The sequence below is a fragment of the Sceloporus undulatus genome, chromosome 5, assembly GCF_019175285.1.
Source record: "Sceloporus undulatus isolate JIND9_A2432 ecotype Alabama chromosome 5, SceUnd_v1.1, whole genome shotgun sequence".
In the NCBI taxonomy this organism is placed as follows: Eukaryota; Metazoa; Chordata; class Lepidosauria; order Squamata; family Phrynosomatidae; genus Sceloporus; species Sceloporus undulatus.
Window position 1 is genome coordinate 25,466,765 of NC_056526.1, and position 27,311 is coordinate 25,494,075.

At 42.4% G+C, this 27,311-nt stretch overlaps 1 protein-coding gene across 3 annotated transcripts in view; it reads left to right on the plus strand.

Moving 5' to 3' along the window:
* Positions 1-255: 255 nt before the first annotated feature.
* The window catches only part of SLC37A3 (solute carrier family 37 member 3), a 33,415-nt gene continuing 6,359 nt past the window's right edge, over positions 256-27,311 (plus strand). The window contains exons 1-12 of one of the 3 annotated variants that reach the window (XM_042468992.1): positions 290-333; positions 10,516-10,643; positions 11,841-12,019; positions 13,144-13,258; positions 15,254-15,346; positions 17,158-17,241; positions 17,591-17,736; positions 19,581-19,677; positions 21,072-21,156; positions 23,012-23,229; positions 24,463-24,604; positions 25,310-25,411. In XM_042468992.1, the coding sequence (XP_042324926.1) occupies positions 11,925-12,019; positions 13,144-13,258; positions 15,254-15,346; positions 17,158-17,241; positions 17,591-17,736; positions 19,581-19,677; positions 21,072-21,156; positions 23,012-23,229; positions 24,463-24,604; positions 25,310-25,411 (1,177 nt within the window). In that variant the 5' untranslated portion in view covers positions 290-333; positions 10,516-10,643; positions 11,841-11,924. Of the gene's footprint in view, positions 334-10,173; positions 10,644-11,840; positions 12,020-13,143; positions 13,259-15,253; positions 15,347-17,157; positions 17,242-17,590; positions 17,737-19,580; positions 19,678-21,071; positions 21,157-23,011; positions 23,230-24,462; positions 24,605-25,309; positions 25,412-27,311 lie in introns of those variants that run through there. The other 2 variants (XM_042468991.1, XM_042468990.1) reach the window with 2 other exon arrangements.

A 27,311-nucleotide genomic window follows, 5' to 3' on the forward strand; every position in this document is an offset into this window, starting at 1 on the left:
TTCTGCTGCTCCAGAGACTAGGACCCGAAGCAATGGATGCAAGCTACAGGAAAAGAGATTCCACCTGAACATTAGGAGGAACTTCCTGACAGTCAGGGCTGTTCCACAGGGGAACACACTCCTTCCTCAGGGAGTGATGGAGTCTTCTTCCCTTGAGGTCTTTAATCAGAGGCTGGAGGGAGGGAGGGAGGGAGGAGCAGCCTGAGAGCAGAGACTACAACTCCCAGAGTGCTCCGCGAGAGAGAGAGAGAGGGGGGGAAGGCGGGGCTGGAGCTCGGAAGAGGGCCGCCTGGTCATGTGACCGTCTGGAAGTTGCCTTGGAAATGAGGGCAGGTGAGAGGGGTTTCTGAGGAGGGGGGCCCTTTTGTGGCTGCTTTGAAGGGGAGAGGGCTGGGAAAGGAGGATCAGGATCGGCTCCTGTTGTGTTGTTTGTTGCTGTTGTTGTGTGCCTTCAAGTCTCTATGGTGACCATAACATGGGGTTTTCTTGGCAAGATCTGTTCAGAGAAGGTGGTTGTTGTGGGCTCCCTCTGAGGCTGAGAGAGTGTGACTTGGCCCCAGGTGACCCAGTGGGCTTCCATGGCAGAGCAGGGGTTTACTACCTGGGTCCAGATGTCCTCCTTTGTCCAGGAGCCGCCCTCCATTTCAGGCTTTCTGTCCAGGAGGAATTCCCAAATGCCCTCCATTTTGAGCATGACTAAGAAGCATGGATTTTACATTTCTAGGAGTGTTTCTAGGAGCTCTGTCTTGGGTCCTGTCCCTCATTTTATTCAAAGGGCCTACCTTTTTAGGGGGCCTTGCTGTCTGCGGAGGGGAGATCTGGCCACTCTGGGCCTGGGACCTGAGGAGTGACAGATGACACTTCCTTTTTGCCTGACCTGGAGGGTCTGCACCAACTGAGGTCCAAAACACACCTCAGAAATAATCCAGTTTGAGACCGCTTTAACTGCCCTGGCTCAATGCTAGGGAATCCTGGGAATTGTCGTTTATTGTGGCCCCAGAGCTCTCTGGCAGAGAAGGCTCAATGTCTCACAAAGCTGCAATTCTCAAAATTCCTTAGCATTGATCCAGGACAGTTAAAGCAGTCTCAAACTGGATGATTTCTGCAGTGTGTTCTTGGACTTTCTGGTTCCCATGCGTTCAGACACGCACTTGGATCCTGAGGTGTCTTCATAGCAGGAAAGAGATTGCAGGGAGTCCTGGGAATTCCCTTTTCTCTTTCCTTCTTCCATCCCTGCCTTTAAGGGCATCCCTTTGCCACGTAGCAGTTGAATCAGTGGCCTCCTCCTCCTCCTCCCTGTTCAGCTCTTGCTTCTGTGCCTTTCTCTAAAAAGAGATTTCAGTAGCTGTGTTACTCTGGAAAAATCAGCCTGCAAAGGGATCTTGTTGCACCTTTGAGACCAGAAAGAAGCTGGCAGCGTGAATTTTCCTAGACCTGGATCGTAATTCCTCAGACACATGGAGTGGAGGGTCCAGACACAGATGTATATAACTATAAGCAGGCTGTGTGTGAGAATAGCCATGGAAATGCAAAACCTGTAGGTAAGGAGAAGATGAAGCAGCAAGTTCGATCTTGATGATGGATGTTGGGCAGGGTGACTGGACGTCCTCCTGCTCCAGGACATGCCCGACATTTCAGATTTCTGTCTGGGAGGATTTCTAAAACGTTCTTCCTTTTGAGCATCACTGAGATGTGGTGCTTTATCCTTCTTTGCAGTTAAGACACCTGGTCCCCCTAGGCTAGCCCCATTAAAGATATCACTGTTGTGTGAATTTTGGATATGCTTAAACTTTGCTCCATACAGGGTGACTAGATGTCATCCTTTTCTGGGACCTGTCCTACATGTCCACCTTTTGTCCAGAAAAGAGAACCCACCTCAACATTAGGAAGAATTTCCTGACAGTAAATGCTGTTCAACAATGGAACACACTCCCTCCAAGTGTGAATGAATCTCCTTCTTTGGAGGGCTTTAAACAGAGTCTGGATGGCCATCTGCCAGGGGTGCTTTGATTGTGCATTCCTGCATGGCAGGGGGTTGTACTGGATGGCCCTTGAGGTCTCTTCCAACTCTATGATTCTAGGAGGAATTTCAAAATGCCCTCCATTTTGAGCATCACTAAGAAGCATGGATTTACATTTATATGAATGTTTTTAGCTTGTGTTTGGTAAAGTCCTCCATTTTTCTTGAATGCCCTATGTCTTGCATAGCCTTCACCTCCTTTGCGGTTAGGGCATCTGGTCACCGTGTCAAAGGCAGGAGGAAGGACACTGCCTAAAGCCAGGGATGAGTATTGGAATATAGTGTGGGAAACAGAAAGGAGATGTGATGAACTGGCCAAGGGTGCCTTCATGAGAATGGGAGTTAGATAATGTTGAAATGTGTGTAGTATGCCAGGAAACCATTATCTGTGTTCAGCCCACTGCTAATCCATACAGCCTTCTCTGTCAGGGAGTCCTGGTGCCAGAACAAACTACAAATCCCTCGATTCCATAGCATAAAGCTGTGGCAGTTAAAGTGGCATCAACCTGGATTATTTCTAGTTCTTCTCTCCATTGACGCATTTGATCAGTGGGAATAAAATAAGTGTTGGAAATTAAACCAATCCCCATTGATTCTGTGGGTCTGCTGTAGTTGGGACTAAGAATTCGGTTTAGGTCTCTGTTTATTTTTAAGCAAGCAGGCTTGAGGATTTCAGCATAAATTTAGTCAGAGGTTGTGGAATTGCAGTCTAAGAATACTTCCAGCTGTTTCCTTGTGTCTGGCTGGTATTAGCCATGGACACTTACTGCTAATAAGGAAATGTATTTATTTTGGAATGTCACAGCCCTGTCAAAAGCAAGAGGCACCCGATCAGGCTACTGACATTGTTCTTTTGGCAAATGGTGCTGCTGATTTATGGGGAACAAAAGACATTCACTAAATCTTGCTGACCTGAGTTCTGTTCCAAGACAAGACCAGGAGCTTGTTATGTGTTCTTCCTCCTCACTGACACAGACATTGCCTTACCACCAGTGATTTCAAAGACTGAGAACATACCCACTGTCTGGCTTCCTTCATGTTGCCTCTTTTCCTTTGTGTGCAAATTCCTTCTCAAATGGTTTTGTGTAAGCCATAGTTTAGATGCTAAGGTGATCTCATCCTGCAAACCATGATTAGAACTAACAGAGAGGTAGAATCAAAGATTAGCCGTGTTAGTCTGTAGAATCAGTATGCAGAGAGATCTTGTAACACCTCTGAGACTCACTGAAAGAAAGAAGTTGGCAGCATGAGTCTAAATGCATCTGTGGAAGTCGACTTAAGCCTATGAAAGCTCATGCTGCCAACTTCTTTCTTTCAGTGAGTCTCAAAGGTGCTACAAAATCTCTCTACATACTAGCTCTAACACAGATTAACCAAACTATGGAAGGGAGGTTGAATAGGGGATGATGGAAGGGAGAACTATGTGTGGAACTTTGGTCCAAACCACATTACAGAAATAAACCAGTTTGAAACTGCTTTAACTGCCCTGGCTTAGTGTTAGGGGATTCTGGGAAATGTAGTTTTGTGAAACATTGAGCCTTCTCTGTCAGAGAGCTCTGGTGCCACAACAAACTACAATTTCCAGGATTCCCTAGCACTGAGCCAGGGCAGTTAAAGCAGTCTCAAACTGGATTATTTCTGCAGTGTGTTTTGGACCTTTGTTAACAGACTCTATGAGGCAGATTATGAAGGAGATCTAGGATGTAAGACCAATCTTCCCTTTAGAAAATCAATGTCGCTTCTCTCTTCATTCTCAGATAGAGCAGGCATGGGAAAATGCACAGTCCATAAATGCTATTGGGCTCCAGTTCCTATAGGCCCCTGACAGCATGGGCAGTGGTGTATAATTTTTTAGGATCTGTAGGGCCACACATTTCTAAGCCTTGCTGTAGAGTAAGCTGTAGCAGCAAAGTATGCATGAAGTTGAGTCTGTTTTTATGTGGATGCTGTATACTTCTGAGAAGTGTGTACAACAGTTTCCCTGATAAATAATGGTGTTTTCTCCAGTTGTTAGTTCCTGGCAGAACCTCTGCTTCCTACAAAGATTTGTGGCTGAGAAAATACAGGTTGGGCATTTCTCTCTCAGTAAGTGGGTCACGATGACCAGCCATACAGAGACTCCTTGACTGCTTGGAACTGGCTCATTCCAAACAATCAAGTTTCACGACTGCCACAACTAATCATACAACTGCTTTTTTAAAAAAAAGGTTAAAAAAAACCCTTCTTTGTAATGTCCATTATTTGTTCAATGGTTTAATTGTTTAAAGATAGCAGTGTCCTGAGCTGGATAGGCAAGACAGATGTTATCAGGGCTGGTAATAAAAACCTGTCATGTGAAATGTTAACATTGCTCTTAACTTGTAAAATGTTAGTTCCTTCAGCATTCCCAATGGTAGTCGGAGAAAGAGGCAGACATCTGTACTCCTTTGAATTGTTTTTCTTCCTGCATACTCTTCAGAGGGGAGCCTTATCATTAGGCAGAGTGAGTCAGCCACCTGACTCTGAGTGTCAGGAAAGGTTATCTTATCACTCTGAATACAGCTGATTTCATCTGATTTGGAAACTAAGCTGGGCCAGGCCTGATTTATGTTTGAATCTAGAGATCTTCAGGTAGGACTAGAAAAACTATATGATTTGAGACCCTGTAGCAGTGGTTTTCAACCTTTCTAATGCCCCGACCCTTTAATATAGTTCCTCATGTTGTGGTGACCCCTAGCCATAAAATTATTTTCATTGCTATATGCAGATACTGTATATGTTTTCGGATGGTCTTAGGCGACTCCTGTGAAAGTCACTGCCAACCAGTGGGTTGGATGGACTGATAGTCTGACTCAGTGTAAGACAACTTCCTTTGTCCTTGTAGTAGCATTACTTACTTCATATTTTTACTGGAAGAGAGGTACACCTACTTACGTAACAAAATGAATTAGCTGGTTTGGAGACGATGCACTTTGGTTTGGATGTGGGGATGGCTAGCAGTGGTGTATAATTTTGTGTGTCAGCACTGACATGTTAGTCCCTTATCTCTTAAAACAGGGAGGAAAAAACTCTACCCATTTATAGTTCAGTGGTTATTCATCTTGCACACCCCTTGATTGACTTTTGCGCCTCATCTTTCCCTGCCTCTCACCCATTGCTGTCTGTGTGGTGCTCAGGGCATTTCTTATTATTCCCTGGCCTTAAACTTAGAAAAAGGGAAGAGAGCCAAGATGGGCTGGACCCCTTTCTGGCCAGGTGCTCACACATTATCCTCTGTGAGAATATTAAGAAACAGAATTTCAAGTGTTCAGATCACTTAACATAAGGGCGTTGGTATTATCTCACTTACTAAGTAAGCACTCCTTTCAAGAATGGGATAAAATATGAGGGTGTGGGCATTATCCCACTGAGGAAGAATGGAATGGTCAAAAACTTTTATTTCTTCATTTTTTTAAGAAATAAAAAATTGGGGGCTTTTTAATAAATGAAAGTTTTTGGACCATCATATAGCACCAAAACATACTGCAGAAATAATCCAGTTTGAGACAGCTCTAACTGGATCAATGCTAGAGAATTCTGGGAACTGTAGTTTTGTGAGACATTTAGCCTTCTCTGTCAGAGAGCTCTGGTGCTAGAATAACCTACAGTTCCCAGGATTCCCTAGCATTGAACCAAGATAGTTAAAGCAGTCTCATACTGGATTATTTCTGCAGTGTATTTTGGACCTTTGTTTCCTTCCATTCTTCTACTGCGAATATGTGCTTTTCATTTTTTCCTGATTATCCCACTGAGGCCATCAAATGAAATTGGGACTGTGGTAGGGTTGCCATAATTCTGGACCTCGAAACTGGGACAAATGTAGGACAAAAGTAGGACAAAATTTTCAAATGTAGGACATATTTTGAAAAAAAATGGAGGACATACAAAAAATGATGCTTTTTTAAAAGTGTTAATATAAATTCATGTTTCTTAGGCATGATCAAAATGGAGGACATTTTGACATTGTTCCTAGACAGATGGCAGAAATGGACTTCCCTTTCTGGCCAACCTGCCTCCCCCATTCCAAACAGCACATTTGGGCATTGAAGAGGAGGAAGAGTGGATAAGGCAGAGGAGGAGGAAGAGGAGAAGAAGGAGGAGGAAGAAGAGGAGGAAGTAGAGAGGAAGAAGAAGGGGAGGAAGAGGGGAAGAAGAGGAGGAGGAGAAGAAGAGGAGGAGGAGGAAGATGAAGAAGAAAGGGAGGAAAAGGAGGAAGAAGGGGAGGAAGGAGCAGAGGAGGAAGAAGAAGAGGAGGAAAAAGATGAAGAAGAAGGGGAGGAAGAGGTGGAGGAAGAGGAGAAGAAGAAGAGGAGGAGGAAGAAGAAGAGGAAGTAGAGAAGAAGAAGAAGGGGAGGAGGAGGAGAAGAGATGGAGAAGAAGAGGAGGAGGAAGAAGAAGATGAAGAAGGGGAGGAAAAGGAGGAAGAAGGAAGAGGAAGAAGGGGAGGAAGAAAAGGAGGAGGAGAGGAGGAAGAAGAAGAGGAGGAAAAAGATGAAGAAGAAAGGAAGAGGAGGAAGAGGAAGAAGGGGAGGAAGAAAAGGAGGAGGAGAGGAGGCAGAAGGAGTAGGAGAAAGAGGAAAGGCTCTTTCCCCTGCCTGGCTTTCTCCGCCAGCGACGGAAGAAGCCAAGGAAGGGAGTGGGGCCTCGCTGAAGCGAAGCCCCAAACCTCTGCCTGGCTTTCTCCGTCGCCAGGGGAGGAAGCCAGGGAAGGGAATGGGGCCTCGCTTTCCCTGCCCCACTTCCCTCCGCGCGCGCGCGCACCTGCCACTGGCCCCTACTGAGGCCTGGGCTGGGCAGTGTTCAAGCCCTCGCCTTGGAGGCGAGGAAGGCGAGCTGGAGGAGGAGGTGGGTTGGCGCCGCAGCAGCCGCATTAGCGGCAGCGGCAATGGCCGGAGCGGGCCCTCAAACAGGGGACCAGGCACGAGTGGGGGCCCAAACCGGACCGTGACCGGGAGGGGCCCCCCAAAACCATGCTGGTCACGGGGGGGGGGGGCGTGCTATGGCAACCCTAGACTGTGGTAACATTTGACTTGGGCTTGAGAGCCATCATGGTGTAGTGGGTTTGAGTGCTGGACTACGGCTCTGGAGTTCAGGGTTTGAATCCTTGATTGGCTATGGAAACCCACTAGGTGACCCTGGGCAAATCAGTCTCTCATTCTCAGTGGATGGCAATGGCACACCCCAAGAAAACCCCACAATATGTTAGCTTTAGGGTTGCCATAAGTTGGAAACAACTTGCAAGAACACAACTCATGACTTACAATCTGTGCTCTTGATCACTAGGCTCTGCCTTTGCAGAGGAAAGTGGGTAAGAGAAGATGCAGGAGCAACACATGATCGAGGGTAGCGCTACTCAAAGTGGTGATTTGTGAACAAATGCCAGTCCGCAGGCCATCAGTTGTTGGTCCATGATAAGTATCCAGGAAAGATTTAAGCACTTGAAGCCAAGCAGGGACATAGCCAGGATTTTGGGAAAAGGGGTGTGTGTCCAGAATAAGTGCCACCATTATAATGGGGCTTGGGCATGGTGGTGCAGTGGCACACCCCCTGCCCCCTTGGCTAAGTCCCTGAGCCAAGGGGCACAAATATAGTAATGGTCTCTGGCACATAACAAAGACTGTCTTATGGCACCTTAAAGATAATGAACTTGGTATAAGGTTTCATGGACCAAACAAAACCTGTGTTAGATGTATATGTTGTCTTTATAATCAGATTATTAGGCATATTTCTGAATGAGTGAGAGTGGGTGGAATCTAATCAGTAGGTGAAAGGAAGTTAGATGTAAAAAGAAATCCCTGTATTGCTGAGATGATATTCGCATCCAGTGGGAATGAAGTAGTTTATTCCTATTCAGACCACAAACTGTAGAAGTAAACCTCTGTGAGTTCTTGCGAGTGTAGGATATAATGAGTGGGGAGAGAGGGAACTCAAATGCAAAAAGTAGGAAGTGATAGTGATTTCAGTAGCAGTCATTGGCAAACAGCAGTTGGGTAGTAATTGAATCTTTGTACTGATGAGCTGATTAACGTGTGTAGAGAGCTTCAAAGCCCCTATTCAGGCTACAGAAGATAGAGTTGAACTCCTTGATGAATTCTTGCTAAGCTATTTCTTTTAAAGTTATTGTTTTAGGATTGCCACTTTGATATAGCCTTTCCAGAGACTGAAAGTGTGTCCCCTATTTATGATTGACATTTCTAGTGTCAGATTTCTGCCCACTTAGTCTTTTGCACAGAGAGCTGAACATTATGTTCTGCCTGTTTCATTTTATCACATGGTGACAGTTCTACCATATTTGTTGAGAATTTTGAAGACTCTTCCACCAAAAGGCAGGTCCATCTGGAAGTCACAGATGGCACACACTGCAGTGAAGGGGGAATTGCTGGCTACTGTTTTAGTTTGTAGCTTATCTGATTTTATCTTTTCCCCTGCAATTAATTTTCCTTGTTCTCCCCCTCTCAGTCCCTCTGGAAATGATAAGAGAAGCAGAGACAAACAGTGGGAAGACTGTGGTCACAAGATCTTTGCTTTTGTGGGGGTTTACTTCCATCTCAACCTTGCTTTCCCTTTTTCAGAAAATGGTTGTGTGTAGAGGTCTTGGACAAGTCATACTCTCTCAACCATCAAAGGATGAGAATGAGAAATCCCCTCTGAACCCCCCCATAAATAAATAAATAATCCAATGACAGCCATCTATCCTTTCATAGGCTAGTAAAATGAGTACGCAGCTTGTTGGGGGCAATTGGCTTACACATTGTAAACGGCTTAGAGATTGGTAATTTACTGATAAGCAGTATAGAAATGTACTTGCTATTGCTATAGGTTCACTTTAGATCACCATAAGCCAAAAATGACTTTGCAGACAGACAACAACATCAGAGCCAAAGACATGGGTGAAACACTCACGAAACAGTATGTTACTAGTCTATTGTCTATCCTCAATTATGGTAAAGACTGTACAGCACTGTGGCTGGCATGTCTGCATACCCTATGGGAATAAGAAGCCATGGCCCTACAGATGTTATTATGCTGTAGCTTGTAGCACCCCATGCCATCAGAGCTAGTGGTGAAGGATTATGGAAATTAGAGTGAAAACATGGATTTGGAATAAAAACTTGGCCTTGTTAGACTACAAATCCCAGAATCTCCCAGCTAGTTGTAAATTCAGGAGCATTCGAAGATCCAACATCTCCAAGAAAGACCCCATCTGAAATCCAGAGAGCTGCTGGCAGTTAGTATAGATGCACCTGAGCTAGGGAATCCAGTGATCTCATGGTCTAAAGCAGCTTCTTATGTACATTGAGGGCCAGTGTAGTGTAATTGTTGAGCATTGGACTAAAATACTGGGAGACCAGGGTTTGAATCCTAGCTTGGCTAGGGAAACCCACTGGGTGATCTCGGGCAAGTCACACTCTCAGCCTCAGAGGAAGGCAATGGCAAACCTCCTCTGAACAAATCTTGTCAAGAAAATCCCATTGAATGCACACAACAACAAGACTATGCTGTTGCATTATTGGTAAAAGAAAACTAAATTATGGGTGTCTTTATTAATATGCTTGCAGGTTAAATTTAGATGAGCAAAACAAAGGTTGAGGACTGATAACCAGCAAGGAGGATAGACAGAGTAGTGAACTATATCAAAGCCAGGGTGAGGATCCTTTGGTCCTTAAAATGTTTTGTATTTCAGCTCCTATCAGTGCCACCCAGCATGGCCAATGACCAAGGTTTATGAGAACTGGAGTCCAAAACATTTGGGCCTTACGTTTGTTCATAAATTCCTTGCTTCTGTGATTTCTGCCACAGTAAGTTCTGTTTCATCTTCTTCCCTGAGCCTCTATCCAGTGGAGAGAGCTAGTCTTGCAGTGCAGTATTATAATGGTGGGATTGCCTTCTTTTGATATGGAAGATGGACACCAACATAACTTTAAAATGGAGGCAGATAAATTGACTGAGGATAAGGTTATAAGTGGCTGCTAAGCATAAAGTGCTACTTCTACAATCAGGAAGCTGTGCAGTTTCTAGGGAACAGCAGCAAGAGACAGCTGTTGCCCTGAAATCCTTCTCCTTGTGCACTTTCTATAGGCATCTGATTGGCCTCTGTGAGAAATTGGATACCTGTCTAGATTGCCCCTTAGTCTGATCCAGCAGGGGCCTATGTATAACTTTAATGGTGTGCTCATGGTCCACTTGGCTTTTCCCCATCTCCACCCTTTCCTGCCTTGAACCAAAAGATGGGAAGGGGGTTAAGATGGACTGGATTTTCTTGTTCTGTACAAGAGAAATGGAAACAAGAGATGATGAACCTTATATGGTTTAGGGCAACTATGCAAGCAAAGAAGAGGAGAGGAGAAGGGGCAAAATGGACAAAAATGAGAGAAGAAATGGCTTCCTGGAGAATGAGCTTGCAATAGGCATTGCTTGTGATGTATTACCTTCAATTTTCTAAATAAATGCATAGAATGTGTCTATTGATTTCATAGGAATTTGCATAAATGCATTCCATCTTGTATGTCTGTAAGCCCACATGGTCTGAGTATTGAACTGTGACTGGAGACCAGGGTTTGAATCATCACCCAGCCATGGAAACCAAATGGATGAGTGACTTTTGGTAAGTCACAGTCTCTCAGCCTCAGAGGCAGGTAAAGGCAAACCCTTTCTGAACAAATATATGCCAAGAAGGCCTTGTGATGGGTTCACCTAGAGCCACCATAAGTCAGAAAGAACTTGAAGGCACACAACAACATTTTAAAAATTCTTTTATACTTGGATTGGATAAAGACTTCAGTGCCATATGTGGGGTAGTCCATTTATCTATTGTCAGGTCCTTGTCACCTCCCAGCCACTGTTTGCTAATTGATCACTGTTAAAATCATTACTGATGTTGTTACATTTCAATTCTTGCACATCCTGTTCTGGGAAGCATATACATATCTGCCAACTGTTACTTCATCTGATAAAGTACACAGTTCATACATTTTATTTTATTTTACAGTATTTTGCAAAATAAGTCTTGTTAGTTTATAAGCTGACACGAAAAATCTTGGTTGTTTTTACATAAATATATTTAACCTGCTAGAGTGGTAAGACTTAATCGGAAGTTCACAGTGAGTTTAGTGGGATTTATTCCTTAGTAAAAGAGAAAAGTCTTATGACATATTTACAACTAGCAGTTTACTTTGTCATGAGCTTTTATGGATTACCGCTTCGCTTCCTCATAGGCATGGAGTACAGTAGTTAACCTATACCATAGTAAGTGTGCTTAGATCATCTAAATACCCTGTAGGCATTAGATCTCATCTGATCTTGGAAGCTGGGTGAAGTCAGCCCTGGTTAGTATTTGGATATGAGACTGCCAAAGAAGATAAGATGCTGTAGGGTATATTTTAGAGGAAAGCAATGGCAACCCAATTCTGAGTATTCCTTGCCTAAGATAACTCTTAAGAGATTCACAGGGTTGTCATAAGTCAGTAGGGAGCTTGAAGGCATGTGCAGTCTTAGACTCTTTGATATATCCACACTACTGTATACAGTCATAGCACTTTGATACCACTTCAACTGCCAAGGCTGTGCCCTATGGAATCTTGGGGTTTGTAATTTGGTGAAGTACTTAGGCTCCTCTGTCAGTAAGCTCCAGTGCTGTAGTTCAAGGGAATGAAGGATTTGATTTCTGTTCTCAAATCCTAGGATTCCATAGGATGAAGCCAAAGCAGTTAAAGTCAAATCAAACTGCTTACAGTTGTGCAACATGGATACACCCAGTGTTTGTTTAAATTTGGCTTAACTTTATTTCTTTTTTTTCCCTCAGAGAGAAGAGAATGACCTAACCTGCCTTTCAGCCTTAAAAGGGCGAAGGGGTTGGGGGTGGGAATAGGGAAGCTAGAAGGTGGCAATGCCTGGAGTTTTGAGGAGGCAGCCTGCAGAAAGGGCCTATATGTCACAGTTCACACACTATCATCTTGCTGTGTTCCTGCTCACTTTCTTCAGGTAGGTTGTTGCTGTTGCATATGTGTGACAGCCATTTCATTGTTCAAACTCTCTAGATGCAGAGAGGTGTGCAGAAACTGTTGTGGACTTTGCCAATCAATATAGTCTTTGCTAGTGATTTGCTTTTGCTTGTTGGTAAGTATTGGATGTTCTGATTTCTGTTCTCTGCAAGAGAATTAGGGAACCTATGGCCCTCCAGAAGTTTTGGACTTCATTACCCAGATTGCAAATGGTAAAGGACTTTGAGAGTAATTGTCCAAAATATCGTGCAGTTCAAAGGTTCTTCACCTCTTGCTCTGCAGTCTTGTCATTGTCTGTGATGACTACACCTTCATTTTTCAGCCAATTTTTTTTTCTACTGGAAATTCATAAAGAAATAAAAACAAGCCATGGCAATTGTATACTTATCTCCAGATCAGAGGCAGCGTGGCTTTGAATGCCAGTTACGTGGGAGCAAAGACAGATGAGGCCTATTGTTGGTTTTCTGATAAGAGGATAGAGGCCTTATGTCTAAACCATCAGGGTTCATACATCTACTTTGATAGTAGTCTTTTCTGTTAGTGTTTATGTTTTGAAGACCCCTCCCCCAAATTATTGGGCTTCATGAGACTGTCAGGCAGAAAGAAGAGCATCTTCCCCTCCAGATCTGGGTAAGTCCCATACCAATTGCTGGAGCATAACAGAAGGAGAAGGTTGTTGCTTATGGACTTCCTTTGGGCATCTAGTTGCTGTTTCGGAAACTTCATGCTAAACTAGGTAGCCCTCTGGTTTGATCCAACAGGGCTGCTCTAGATTTCCTTTTACTTTGTCTGCATCAATTTGGCCCTTCAAACATGGTCAGACTGCAGTTCCTATCAGGCCAGGCCAGGAAAGCTAGTGGTGAGAGATATGTGAGTCCAGCAAAATCTGGGTGACCACACTTTACCCATCTGCATATGTTTGCACATGCAAATGCTTCAGGGTTTTTTTGTTGGTGTTGTTGATTCTTTTTCAATTTGAACCAAAAGTATTTTTTGGGAAAGCAAGAGCACTGCCTCTCTCGGTAAAGCTTTTTGTTCAAGTCTGATATAATATTCTGTGTGTGTTATTCTTATTTTCTCTTCCTCACTCTGTTAAATTCCCAGCTACTCTCTGCTTCATGCCTCTCGGAAGACATTCAGCAATGTCAAGGTCAGCATCTCCAGCCAGTGGACCCCTTCCTGCTTTAACGATTCTGCCCTCAATCTTGAACCCTATGAGGTGAGAGTATTAGGTTTGTTGACCTTGTCAAACTATGTCCACTCTGCAAAGCTTAGCAAAGTTGCTTTTTTTGTTCTTTTTCGCACTATAGTTCACAGAACCCCCAACCCAACACAGCTGCGACCATAGCTGGCTGGGAGATTCTGGGAGTTGTAGATCTTGTCTCTCCAAGCTGTTCATGTGAAGCTCCTTTCTCCATTCTGCAAGAGTGCTGAAGGCAAAGCCAATCTTTTGTGCTTTTTTTGGGTCTTGTCCAGCACTTAAACTCAGGTGTCACTCTGACACTGGCACACTTACAGAAGCGTGATCTGCTGCCTGTTCATGGCACCTTCCACGTGGCTGATTTCAATGCACTGAGGCCTGCATGACATGGATTAAGGAACAATGAAATAAAATAATGGCTGGGGGAGAGGGACATGCCTTATCATTAATCTTTTCACTGAATTTACAGCATTTTCTTCCACAGGCAAGTGTGCATAGGTAATCTTGCTTCAGTTAAATATTTACTCTGTTGGACATTGGATGTATTTGGTACAGCTAAGCTCCTGAAAACTAGGGGAAAGGAAACCACATGATGTCCTCCATTTCTACATTACTTGCTTTCTAGGAATGTTCCGCTCTTTCTAGGGAATGGAAATTTTCCTTAAAAGAAACCATGGAGGCATCAGGTCGAGGTCCTTTTGCAGCAACAGACAAGTCTTTTAAGGAGACATTTCTGTGTATGTAGTGATGAAATGGGAACTACATATCCTTTAAAAACTTAATGTGTGAATCAACCCTCTCTGGGAAACTTCTGATGGAAATCTTTGTCAAAATAAGAGGAGCCAGGGCATCTTCACCATCTTCAGGGATTAATATATTTATCCAAAGCTGAGGTGATGAGCAAGCGCCCTTCCAGAAGATGTTGGACGGAAACTTCCAGCAACTTGAAGCAGCACTGCTGAGAGACAATGGGCATGGCAGCCCAGCAACATCTGGAGAGCTGTAGTTAGCCACCCTTAATCTAAAGACATCTGTAAAATGGACTGACCTCTTGTGGCAGGAACTGGTGTTACAGCACTGAATGTTGCTCCACAAATTAGCATGGCTCCAGCTTAAGGCTGCAATCACTTATGTGCCTCTTTTTGTAACACTTAGGCCTGTTACAGACTGCCAAAATAAAGCTGCTTCGAGTCTCTTTGGAGGTATGCTATTTAAATGATGCATGCATCCTAAGAATTCGGAAGCTGCACTAAAGCTGCACTCCGGTGCTTAGGGATGGAGTGTGGATTTGGTGCAAACTCCGGACTCTTAGGACCCATGCATCGTTTAAATAGCATACCTCCAAAGAGACCCGAAGCAGCTTTATTTTGACAGTCTGTAACAGGCCTTAGAATCATAGAATTGGAAAGCACCCCAAGGATTGTCTATTTCTATGTATGGTTGTGAAAGCTTGACCAAGCCCCTGTCATGCAGTAATATACAACTAAAGCACTCCTGATAGATGGTCATCCAACCTCTGTTTAAAGACCTCCAAAGATGGAGAGCCCACCACTCCCTGAGGCAGTCTATTTCACTATCAAACAGCTCTTACAGTAAAAAATAGTTCTTCATGATGTCTAGATGGAATCTCTTTTCTTGTAATTTGAATCCATTGGTTTGTATCCTGGTCTCTGGAGTAACAGAAAACAAGCTGGCTCTATCTTCTATATGACATCCCTTCAGATCTTTAAAGAGAGCTATCATGCCACCCCTCAGTTTTCTCTTCTCCAGGCTAAACATACCCAATTCCCTAAGTTGTTCTTCCCAAGGCTTGGTTTCCAGAGCTTTGATTACCTTGGTTGCTCTTCTCTGGTCACGTTCCAAACAGAGCTAGGAAAAACTCCCAGATATATCGTAGCCAGCATGGCTCTTTAGTTGTCCCTCTTCGTTCTTGCCCTGGTGTGAGACAGTATTTTGTCCCACAGCACATTTGAGACCATGACTCATTAACACCGATGTTGCTTTTCTTTGCAGCTCTGGAACAGCAGTCATTTATTTCCTGATGAAAAAGAAGCCACCCTTTTTCTTGGGACACTGGACACCATCTTCCTGTTCTCTTATGCTGTGGTGAGTAGATGTTTTTCCATACAGCTGTAGAAGCCTGAAGAGAGAAGGAAATCAAACTCCAAGATTGTAAATTCATAGTTTCTTTGAAAATTGGAAATTGTTTTTTATTTACCACTTCAGTTAGCCTATTACAACAAATAACAGTGAAAGGTCTTGTGGCAACCTAAAGGCTCACCAATTTTATAATGGCATAAAACTTTATGGCCAGTGGACCATTTCCACAACAACATACATATGCCATAATAAAGCTGACTAGCTTTACAGGTGCTACAAGAAACTGTTGTGAGTAGAGTCAAAGACTTTTAAGCTCATGAAATATATTCATCATCTCATTAATGTGTGTATTACTACCCAACAGGAAGTGAATTGGAAGTCTCTTTGACTTCCCAGTCCTGATTTAGAAATTAAACTTTGTTTTATACTTGGTTTGGAAAAAATTTTTTCATCATGAAACATATCTTAATCTCTTTATCTATGGTAGAGTATCCTGGTGGCCTCCAGACCATTGTTTGGTAATCTGAACATCGTTAAGATAATCACCTATGTTGGTACTTGTTTTATTTCTCTTTGCCCATTTCCCCCACCTATCCATCTAACCATTTGTATTAACATTTCTGTCATGCTTTTGATGGGAAGTGCGCTGTAATCAATGGAAGTTTATGCGAGATAATACCTGTGAATCTTCTGGTGCAAGAAGGCTTGCATTGTTTTGACTTCAGCAAGCCACCATATTGACATTTCTACAAGGCTTTTTATGACTTAAACTGAGTCAGACCTTTGAATCTGGCTTATTATTGTCACATTGATTGGCATCAGGTTTTCAGACAGGAGGCTTTCACTGTCTTACCTGGAGATGCCAGGGATTGAACCAGGAGCCTTTCTGCCACTCAGTGAGGAGGTACACTAACAATGGCAGAAGGCTAGTTGGAGGAATGTATTTTACTTCGTTTTGCCTTTCCAATATCCTAATGACTTTGAATGGTATGTGATCATACCTGCACATTGTTGTTGGTTGTGGAAAGTACTGAGTCATTTCAATAATTCATGCAACGCTTAAAAAAATTTCAGCACTTTTCCTGGTTTTTTTAAAGCCATGTGTTACTGGCAGGCTCATAGTTTTAAAAAAGGGACAAGTTAGGTACTGGGAGCTTGACATACATGGAAAGGGCGGCTGAGGATGAAATGATCAGGAATGGGAAGCTTTTGTATATCTGCAGAAAAGGTGTGGGGTGTGTGGTCCGCTAGAGAGCAACTGTCATCAGCTCCAGCTAGATAGTTAATGGTGAACCATGATGGAAGGTATAATTCAGTAGCATCTGAAGACCTCTAGTTTTCCCATTCCTAGCCTACATTATACAAAGGATTGATCTTTCTCTAATATTGTAAATTGTTTTATATAGATATCTTTACTGTATACGATGAGTGAGCAAACCTTTGTCTTCAAAAGCATGTCAGTCATTCTACTAGAAAAAATATTTGAGAGAAGACCTTTTTTGTGTGTTTTCCCCAACCCCCCCCTCCCTCGGAACAATTATCAGAGAAAAATCCAAAGCTTTCTCCATATTTTCCTTCTGTATGTGTTTCCACTTACCTAAGTGATTATGAGTGGTCCAATGTGAGCTTCATAGCTGAGGAGACATAGAGGCAGTGCTAATGTCTTTTCCCGGAACTATATAAAGTTTCATGTTGGTGCTGAATGTCTCTTACACAAAACACCAAATAATTTGTGATATTCTGATAATGTAAAACTTTCTCGGACTGAATGTTAGTTGATCCAGTTCTTATTGAATAAAAGTGTCCTCTAATTTCAGGGTCTTTTTGTCAGTGGTATTGTTGGGGATCGTCTGAATATGCGTTGGGTCCTGTCATTTGGCATGTGCTCCTCTGCATTAGTGGTAAGTTGGAAGATCTTGACATTATCCACATTGGGAGGGGATGATATTTATACAGAACTTAGTTTTGACTTAGAGAATCCCCTAACATTATATTCAGATTTATTTCTGAATGCCAGAGAATGAATGCCAGGAATTCTAAGAAGAAACATCTCAGATTTGCAGCTTAATAGAACATGGAGACTTGGTTTCCTGTGCCAAGCAGAAATTATTTCCAGGTAACCAAGCTGAGACGTTTTTAGAAAAGACTTATGCTTTTTCTTCTAGGCCACACGTGAATAGGATGGGCTAGTGACTGTTATAGGCTCATTTGCTTTCCTCATGCAATTACAATTGTTCCTTTCCTTTCCAGGTGTTTGTGTTTGGCACTGTCACTGAATGGTTGCATTTCTATAACAAGTGGTTCTATTGCTGTGTATGGATTGTGAATGGCTTGCTACAGTCCACTGGCTGGCCTTGTGTCGTAGCTGTCATGGGAAACTGGTTTGGCAAAGCTGGGTATGTTTGTTCCTCCTTTATTCATTAGTGCTTTATCTCTCTTCCTTATGTGTGCTTTACAACAGAGCCTTCATTGCCATATGGTTTGAGTATCTACATTTTGTAGGTGTTTGAATTTAAGAAACCTGCACTATTTCCTTATGAACACTCCTACTCTTCCTGGTGAAAACACAGATTTGTATGCCTTTTTCACACCCATAGGAAAAATAGGCTGGCAGTCCATGCTTCCCCATACCACCTTTTAAATATTTTATTTGTGTTTACTCCTACAAAATCCAATAAAATGAATATAACACTTAAACATTTCCGAATGGAGTCTTTACTGAAGTTGCTTGCAAAATGTGTACTTCAGTTGTATTTACAACCCGGCTTCAAGATTCTTAAGGTTCTACTATTTTCTATTATAATGGCATGAGGTTGTACTCCTTTATGACCTTCCTTATTCCAGTGAAAAGCAAGAAAGTGCAAAGCAAGAAAATAAGCAATGGACTATCACTCTGGAGACCAAGGTTTGCATTCAACCATGGAAACCCACTTGGTCAAGTCACACTCTCTCACCCTTGGAAAAAGGGAAAAGCAAATCTCCTCTGAACAATTCTTGCCAAGAAAATCCCACCTTAGGGTAGCTATAAATTGGAAATGACTTGAAGGCACATGACAACAATGATAGAATAAACAGGCTCCATTTTTAAATAAAGTTTTTTTCTTGCCTTGCTTATCCTATGGATATTTTTGGCTTTGCCATAAAAACTGTATGCAACATACAAAAAGCCAGTCCTAGCAGTTGATTGATTTTCTTTCCCAGTTGGATAATTCAGGCATCAGTCAGTAAAAAAACAGGGTTTAGTTCCCATGGAATAGTTCCCATTAGTTATAGCCTATGTGGTGCACTAGATAGTAGTGGACTAGGATGTGGGAGAACTAGTTCTAGTCCCCACAAGCCATGGAATCCACTGGGTGATCTTGGGTCAGTCACACACAGTCAGCCTGACCTGCCTCACAGGGTTATTGTGGGAATATCTGTGTGGGAAGGACTCTTTAGCTGAAGAAATAAAGAACCCCACTTGGCACTAGGCTATTACCTTTATTTTCTCACACTTTTAAAATTATTTTAACTGTGGTTTTTATTCTGCTGTCTTCACTTTATTAGTCCTTCCCCTCTTTTCCATGTGAAAATGATTTTTGTGTTTCCTTCACATATTTTGTTGTGCTATAATTTTACTGGTTATTCCTCTCACCCAAACAGAGAGTTTCAGTTACATATAAACTGTATGTATTTGTAAATGAAGAAAATGATTATTAGAACTAGTGCTTTGGCACAGAACAACAGCAAAAGTACAAAACTTCAGACTAACAGCTATAAACACTGTGAGATAACTGACAAGACTGAATGTGCCCATTAAGTATCTCTGAACTAATAACATCAGTAGTCGTCATGACTGAAATTGTCATTTAAAAGATAAACCATGGCCTGAAACAGACAGGCCAAAATAAAGCTGCTTTGAGTCACTTTGCAAGTATGCTGTTTAAATGATACATGTTTCCTAAGAGTCCAGAAGCCGCACCAATGCCATGCTCCAGTCCTAAGGACTGGAGTGCAGCTTTGGTGCAGCTTCCAGACTCTTAGGACGCATGCATCATTGAAACACCATACTTTCAAAGTGACCTGAAGCAGCTTTATTTTGGCCTGTCTGTATAGGGCCTAAGTTTGCTTCTTGTGGGGAGTGGAGGCAAATTTCACTGTGTATCACAGTTTCAAGTATCATAAGTTGAACATGAAAATGACTTATCATCCCGACTTTTGTTCAGCTCACTTATCTTCTGATAATTTTATTTCAATTCAGGAGAGGGTTTGTCTTTGGCCTCTGGAGTGCCTGCGCATCCGTGGGCAACATAATTGGAGCATTCCTTGCATCCTCAGTTCTGCAATATGGCTACGAGGTGGGTGGAACTGCCTGTAATTTGCCTTCTGTATCTATTGGGCCCCTTCATGACTTCTGGTATTGCAAATTATTGTTTCTATGCTTGAGAGCTCAGTTCTCATGTCCCTGGGGGATTCATATTGCCTCTGATGCTCAATTTCTACATGAAACTATTGGATATCTGATGAATTTCAGAGAGATAACCATGTTAGTCTTTTTCAATATAAGGAAAAAAGGAGACGAAGGGGAATCAAACAGTTTTAAAAGTAACTGATTTAGGGCCCAAACAGACAGGCCAAAATAAAGCTGCTTCGGGTCACTTTGGAGGTATGCTGGAAGCCACGCCAAAGCCATGTTCCAATCCTAAAGAATGGAACGCAGCTTTGGCACAGCTTTTGGCCTCTTAAGATGCATGTGTCATTTAAACAGCATATCTCCAAAGTGACCCAAAGCAGCTTTATTTTGGCCTCTCTGTTCGGGCCCTTATTTTAGTATGAGTTTACTGCATTTCATTCTATTTCTTCAGGTGTGTTGGAGAGTTAGTATTAAAGCCACAGATGTATAAGCAGTGACATAGTACTCTACTACTTCCAACAGTCTGCCTGGGGCTGCTCTTGAAAACTGTCTGGAAACTGTCTCGAAATGAATCCAAAACAAGGCAGCCTGATTAGTGTTTCAGTGTGTTGAATGGACCACTGCAAACCTCTTATCTCCATTGTACTGCTTCCATGCTGATTTATTATGCTCACTATTAAAGGCTGTGAAAATCCAACAGGATATCTTGAATCATTCCCTTCTTTATGTCCACTAGGATCACCAGATAAGAAATTTCTGATGATTGTGTTAACTGTTATTACTAAATAAACTTTTTGATGGTGGCCATGAAGCTTTGGAAGCAGCTTGCCAGAAGGGTGTGCTAGTCTAGACGCCTGACTTATTCAAACTGCCTATTTCTATTTTATACCATTTTTTCATGACTAGTTTTTTATTGGTTATTTTATTAGCTCTTCATTTGCATTTTCTCAGCTCTGTCAATTTTTATTAAAATATTTTACCTGGGAATTGGACAGATCTGAAAAGCTGGCTCAGAATAGCCTTTAAAAAAGTGGAAATAAACCCTATGTTTGTTTGTTTTTTGTGGGGTGGCGGGGTGGCAGAATGCTTAGTATAATTTGCCATCATGTTATGTGAACAAAGGCTACATGATGCATGTCTATTCCCCTTTTCAAGTATTGCTTTTAGCCCTTTCACATGAGGCTGTTCTTAATGGATTTATCATTTATGTTTTGCCAATTTAGAAGTACCTGCAGAGGCACAGAACACTTTTAAAAGGAAGCACAAATTACTTAATTTTTTGTGAGGAAATCTAAGAATTATACAACAGAAATCTGTTTTTTGCTTTCTGTCTTTCAGTATGCTTTCTTGGTGACAGCATCGGTACAGTTTGCTGGAGGAGTCATTGTCTTCTTTGGCCTTGTGATTTCTCCCAAAGAAGTAGGTGAGTAGATGTTTTGTCTTAAGCCTCAGTTGACTTCCCAGCTTTCAAAGCCAAATTCCCAGTATTGGACTAAGGGCACATTTAATTTTGTCTTGGCACACCATTTAACTGTTTCTGGGGAAAAAAATCTGTGCCAGCCTGTGACATTCAGTCCACATGGCACAGTATCTGTTTGCTTATTCAGATTAGGGTGGGTGGGATGTTACTGGACTGTAGCCCTTGCCAACATAGCCAGTGGTCAGGAATAATGGACATGTACTTCAAGAATATTTGCAGGGCCACAAGTTGCCAACCCCGGTTTAAAGCATGTTTGCTACGTTTTGACCAAGTTTGAGACAACTAACAAAGTGAAAGAAGTAGCCCAAGCTGAAAAAAACTTCTAAAACCAATCATTTTAAAGAAGACACAGAGCAACAGAAGTCAAAATGATAAAACGATAGGTATATGAATGAACATCTGAAATCAAAATTAACAAAACCAACTAATGGCTAAAGGCCTTTATGATATGATGTTCTTTGCACTGAGGCAAAAGACTATTATGAAATGAGAGATGGATCTTTCTGGGCAGGGACCTGCAGAGTCTGGATGAAGCCACTAAAAAGGCCCTCTATCTGGGTCCTTCAGTGATGAGCTTGGAACAGAAAGATTAACCTTTGTCAATGATCTTGATATTTAGGCACACTTCTATTGGAGAAGTCTATTGAGTTTTTTTGATTGTAAGTTTAAGTACGAGGACTATCTTAGTGATCTTTTAGGTAGGACTGGGAGCTTCTTTTCAACTGAAGAACAGAGTAAAAATGCTTAGAATAAATAAGACAAGCAAGCACCTTTAGTTTTAGTAATTAACATAGCCACCTGACTGCCTGGAGCTGTAGCCTTCAACCTTGGTCCTCTGGATGTTTTGGACTTATGAAGAGCCACCTTACACTTGGTCCTAGTCAGGTAGATGGGTGCAGCCTTGCTGTATTGTGTCTCTGATCTGGAATGGCTGCTAACAGAGACAGTTCTGGAAGGGAGGCTCTGAATGAAAATTGGTTCAGCCAGGGGATAGGCCCTACCTATCTCACCCTGCCACTCTGATGCAGCCAGGTAGAATGGCTGCTGATAAAAAGTAATAAACAAGACAGCACTTCCCAAGAGTTCTTATTTATAGCAGCTATTAAATGCAGATCCAGGGCCTGTTCAAGGTTAGCAGCTGGCAAGCTCAGTAATTAGATCTACATGAAATGTGTGTACCTGAAAGGGACAGAGGGATCTGAAGTAGTTGCAGAGGATGAGTGGATATGTAATGACCTTGATAACTGAATACTTGGAGATCTTAGCTCAGACAGTTTTAGAGAGCCTACCATGGGAGGGGGGGGGGGAAGACTTCCTTTTAGGTCATCTACTAGAAAGGCTGCTAGTAGACTTCAGTATCTTTGTTTTGGGCAGAGCCTAGAAAAGTTTAGTAGTTTGGTTGGCTACATTTTCCAAGCTCTGGCTTTGATACCAGCCAACAGTGCAGATGGTGCTGTAGATCTTGCAGATGGAAAAGTTCACCCCCAGTTAAATAGGGGAATGCACTAATTTGTTGTGTCTTCCAACTAATGGCCAGACACTCAGAGCAGACAGAGCCGGCTCCAGGATCAGACAGGATACTTTGGAGAGCGCTAGAAGACCAGGGGTAGAAACTGGCGACTCTGCAGCGCACCATCTAGAAGCATTTCTAAGCCAAAGGAGAAAGACTTGAGGTATGGGGAGAGCAAGCAAGCAAATCAGAAGGGAGGAAAAAATTGACCTAGAGGAGCAAATGCTGGGAGAGGGGGATGCTCTTCTCTGTTGTTTTCAGTCTGCAACTCTGTGTGTGTTCTTTTAGGGCTCCCTGATGTTGATGAAGAAGTTGATGGTGATGCTGAAGAAGATGCCACAGAGCCCTTGATTGGTGGCAAAGATAGGGAAAATGATGATGAGGATGAAGATCCAAATTATTCCATCCAGGCCACCGATTTAAGTAGCAGCAGCAGCATCAACAGTGATCCTCAGCCTGAGGCCATTGGATTTTTTCAGGCGTGTTGTCTTCCTGGTGTTATGTTGGTGAGCACTCCCAGCATTATTATGAAATGTTTTTACCCAGGCTTGGAAAAGGTAGGATTATTATTTGGGGGGAGGGGCAGGGCAACAACTCCCATAATACTTCAGTGCTGGCTAGTGATGTCTGGGAGTTGTAGTACAAAAGTAATTCCTTCAAGTTCTGTATTTATTAGAGATGTAAAGCTCCAGTGTAGGTTTCAAATGTGTGTAGGGGCTAATTTTGCTCCCCTAGGGTCTTGTTATGAGCCAAACCCCCTCTAAAATGCATTTTTCTCATTCCCCCCCCCAAAATGAAAGTGACAGAAATTTACTTCCATTTTTGAAAGAACAGTGGGAAAATGTCAATGAGAGTACTGCAAAGCCCTTAAGCTTTCTTTAGACACTTCTAGAGGCTTCAAGGAGCAGCATTTCTTGATTTTCAGGCATTTTGGGGGGTCTCCAGCCATGGGAAGAGTGGGCCTGCAGGCTGCAGAATCCACTCTGTGGGCTGCGTATGGTTTATGGGCAGCATACCATATATATTTGTCTATAAATCTAAAAATTTATGCCCAAAAATTGACCCCAAAATCCCAGGTCGACTTACTGATTAGTTAGTATGGTAATGTGATAGCAGATTTTTTTTTATTTCTCCATGCAGTTGGGAGATAGTTTCTTTTTCTCTTGAGCCAAACAGAAAGAGTCATGGGTGATTGATTGCTGTTAAACAAAAAAACAGTCGCTCTCCATCCTGCGCTGGCAGCTGCTGTCTGGGGAGTCAAGAGTGAAATCAAAGTTGAAACTCTGAAGCAGAAAGCCTCAGTTAGAATTCCTCTTGCTGTGTGCACACATACACATACTAGAAGAGCCTCCAAGTTTTACTCTCGACTTATCCATGGGTCATGGCAAAATCCATAATTTTGGCCCCAAAACCTGCCCTCAACTTATACATGAGGTCAACTTACAGTCCATTATATACAGTAATTCCCACCTGTGTTCAGTAAGACTACCCAGCTTTTCTCATACTGGCAATTGCAATGACATGGAGAAATTCTGTCAGCATGGTAGGGTAGATGGTTTTGTTCAGTGCTTCTCATTTTAATTTTCATAGCAGTGAAATAGGTTTGGCTGAGAGATGCTGATGATCTCTGAGTCACTTAGCAGGCCTTATGATGGAACAGGTTGAACCCAGACCTGTCTGATCCAAGACTCTTATACTGTCCTTGCTTCTGTTCTAATGGCATTCTGTTTTTGTTTCAGTATTCTCTGGCCTATGCCTGCTTGAAACTAGTGAACTATTCTTTTTTCTTCTGGCTGCCTTTCTACCTCAGCAGCAAATTTAAATGGAAGGAGGCAGAAGCTGATCAGCTCTCAATTTGGTATGATGTTGGAGGAATTATAGGTATGAATTTGAACACATTTCCCCCCCCGCTGTATCTGACAAAGTCAGATTGGATGTAGCAGAGCAGGATTTTTAATTCTAAACTTAACCTCACATTTTCTCCAGGGGCAGACAACCTGAAACCCTTTAGGCATTTTGGACTGCAACATCCATAGACCCCAACAAGTGTAGCAGTGGTCAGGGTTCATGAGAGATGTGGTCCAAAAATATCTTGTGGGCATATTGCATAATGTAGAATGTGTTGTATTTCTACTTATTTGTTGTGTATTTTGCAGTAATTGGTATATTTTTCAAGCATCAAAGATGAGAAAGGAGTAAGGAAACAGTGGTATGACTATGTGTAAGACAGGAGTGGGACAGAAGGACAGGAGTGGCAACTGTGGCCTTTCAACTCCCAGAATTCCTCCCAATGGTTATGCTGGCTAGGGCTGATACAGCTTGCAATCCAAAAACATCTGGTAGATCACAGTTGCATGCTTCAATACAGCATGGACTAGGAGCCATGAGAAGAACCAAGAAAGAGCCAGATTAAATTTGGGGTACTTGTGCTTTTAAATCATAAAATCTGAGCTTTAGTGTTGTTGTTGATAGTGGTATTTTTACACATCAGTCTGCCATTGTGATGTAGCTTATGATTGCTAAAACACAACATTGAGTGTTGTGCGTTCCTAAACAGAAGGCCCTACCTTCCTTTTCTTTCTTCAGGTGGCACCATCCAGGGCTTAATTTCTGATGTGCTGCAGAAGAGATCACCAGTGTTAGCCTGCAGCCTGGTGTTGGCTATTGCATGTCTTGTTGGCTACAGCCGTGAGTACTTTTCTTTCTGGGGCCTGTGCTGAATTGGTTGGGCTCAGGTTTAACTTGTTTATTTTCTTGTTTTCTTCCAATTTATGGTGTAGACCCATGTAGGTATGGTTAAAGAGGTGATGGAGGTATGCTACAGTCATGTTCTGACTTTAATGAAACCAGAATTTGGCGCCTCTGTAGGTTCTGATAAACAATATCAAAAGAGGCTGCTGGATGATCAGACCAGGGTCCATCATCATCTGCTCCAGCATCCTGTTTGCACCAGTAGCTGTCCAAATGCTTCTGGAGGTCTGCACCTGAAAGATGCTGTGTTTCATGCTGCTTCTTGGAATGAGCTCCGTAGGAAAAATGATTATTTTAGAGAGTATGTATGTGCACACATGCACTTCCTTGTGCTTTGTGTCAGACTCATTTTTTATGAAGATGGGTGGGCTGGACATGGCAGTTTTATAGCTAGAAGGAAGAGTAATCTTTCCCATTATACCTCACTGCAAAGTCAACCTGACTTGGTCTTTCTGAATATGGCTGTGGGAAGATGGATATCATGTCCCAATATACAGTATCTGGAGAACCCTAGGTTGGTGCTAAAGTCTTGATGCTATGTTGATCCTAAGAGTTGGGAGGCAAGGTGTACAGCAGGCATGGACACCTGTTGAGGGTAAGGGCCCTATGAGGGACATGGAAGGGCTTCATTCCTTTCTACACACCCCTGAAATTATGTTTTTATTTTTTATTTTTTTTCCAACAGGAAGTAAGCCTGGAGACACATTCTTAGTTACATCCTATTGGAAAAACACCTCTCCGGGGCCTAAAATGGTTGGGGGCTGCAGTAAACAAGTGGAAAAATTGCATTGTTTGGGGACAATTAAAAAAATCCTCTCACAAAATTGGGAAACCTGTGGGGCATAAAAATGGCCAGGGGTTGTATTTTGTAGGTGCATCTTCCCCATCTCTGCTGCATGGGATGTCTTTTCTTGCGTGGGCTCTTGTTGTCATAGGATTATGCTATGCAAACATGAGAGTTTAACAGAGTGCAACTTTGCCTCTTAAAGATTTGTGTAATGTGATCTTTTGACAGGAGAAAGATCTGTTTGCCTGTTTTCAGCAGGCCACAAAGAAGACAGCTGGTTTTGTCAGATTTTGGTGGCTGAGCACAGGTTGAATGTGAGGAATTCTTGGAGGGAGATCCCCAGGAAATAGCAGAGGTATTCAGGGAGAGTTATGGAAGAATTCTGCCTCAGATCCTGGAAAGCCATTGCTGTCAGTCAGAACTGATGATGCATGGCTAAGTACACAAATGGACTCAAGTACAAGTATTTCTTATGGGACTGTCATCATATCACTTAGAAGAACAGGAGATGACATGTTTCAGATTAGAAGCCAGCTAAGGTTTTAGTGAAAGAAGCATTGATGCTTCTCATAATTTTGATGAGGCTGATACTGAGGAATGGCTTTCTAAGGTTTTTAGAAAGAATAACTTCAGGAATTTCATGGGCAATGGTGAAATCCTCTCTTAACTTGATAACCTGTCAACATAGATATTTAAATCTAAAAATATTAAAGATTCTGATGCATTCTGAGACAGTAAAACGGTTCAATACATCATAGGGAATAAAATGATTCCCTCCCACCCACACTGCCCATTCTTTATCTATACGTAGATGCACATACATATCAGAAAATAAAACTAGAAGCATATTTTTCATTCCAGGGGCTAAGGACTTGGCCTATATTAACTGTGTGTGTAATGGTCTACCAGGTTGAGTTTATTGTCATTCAACACACAGATGAGTGGTGGGTAGAAAATACTATTGCAGATGTTAAACTCAACTCTTGGGAATTTCTGACAAATTAAAATGGATTCAGAATTATTCCATGGGTTCAATAAAAGCCTAAACAG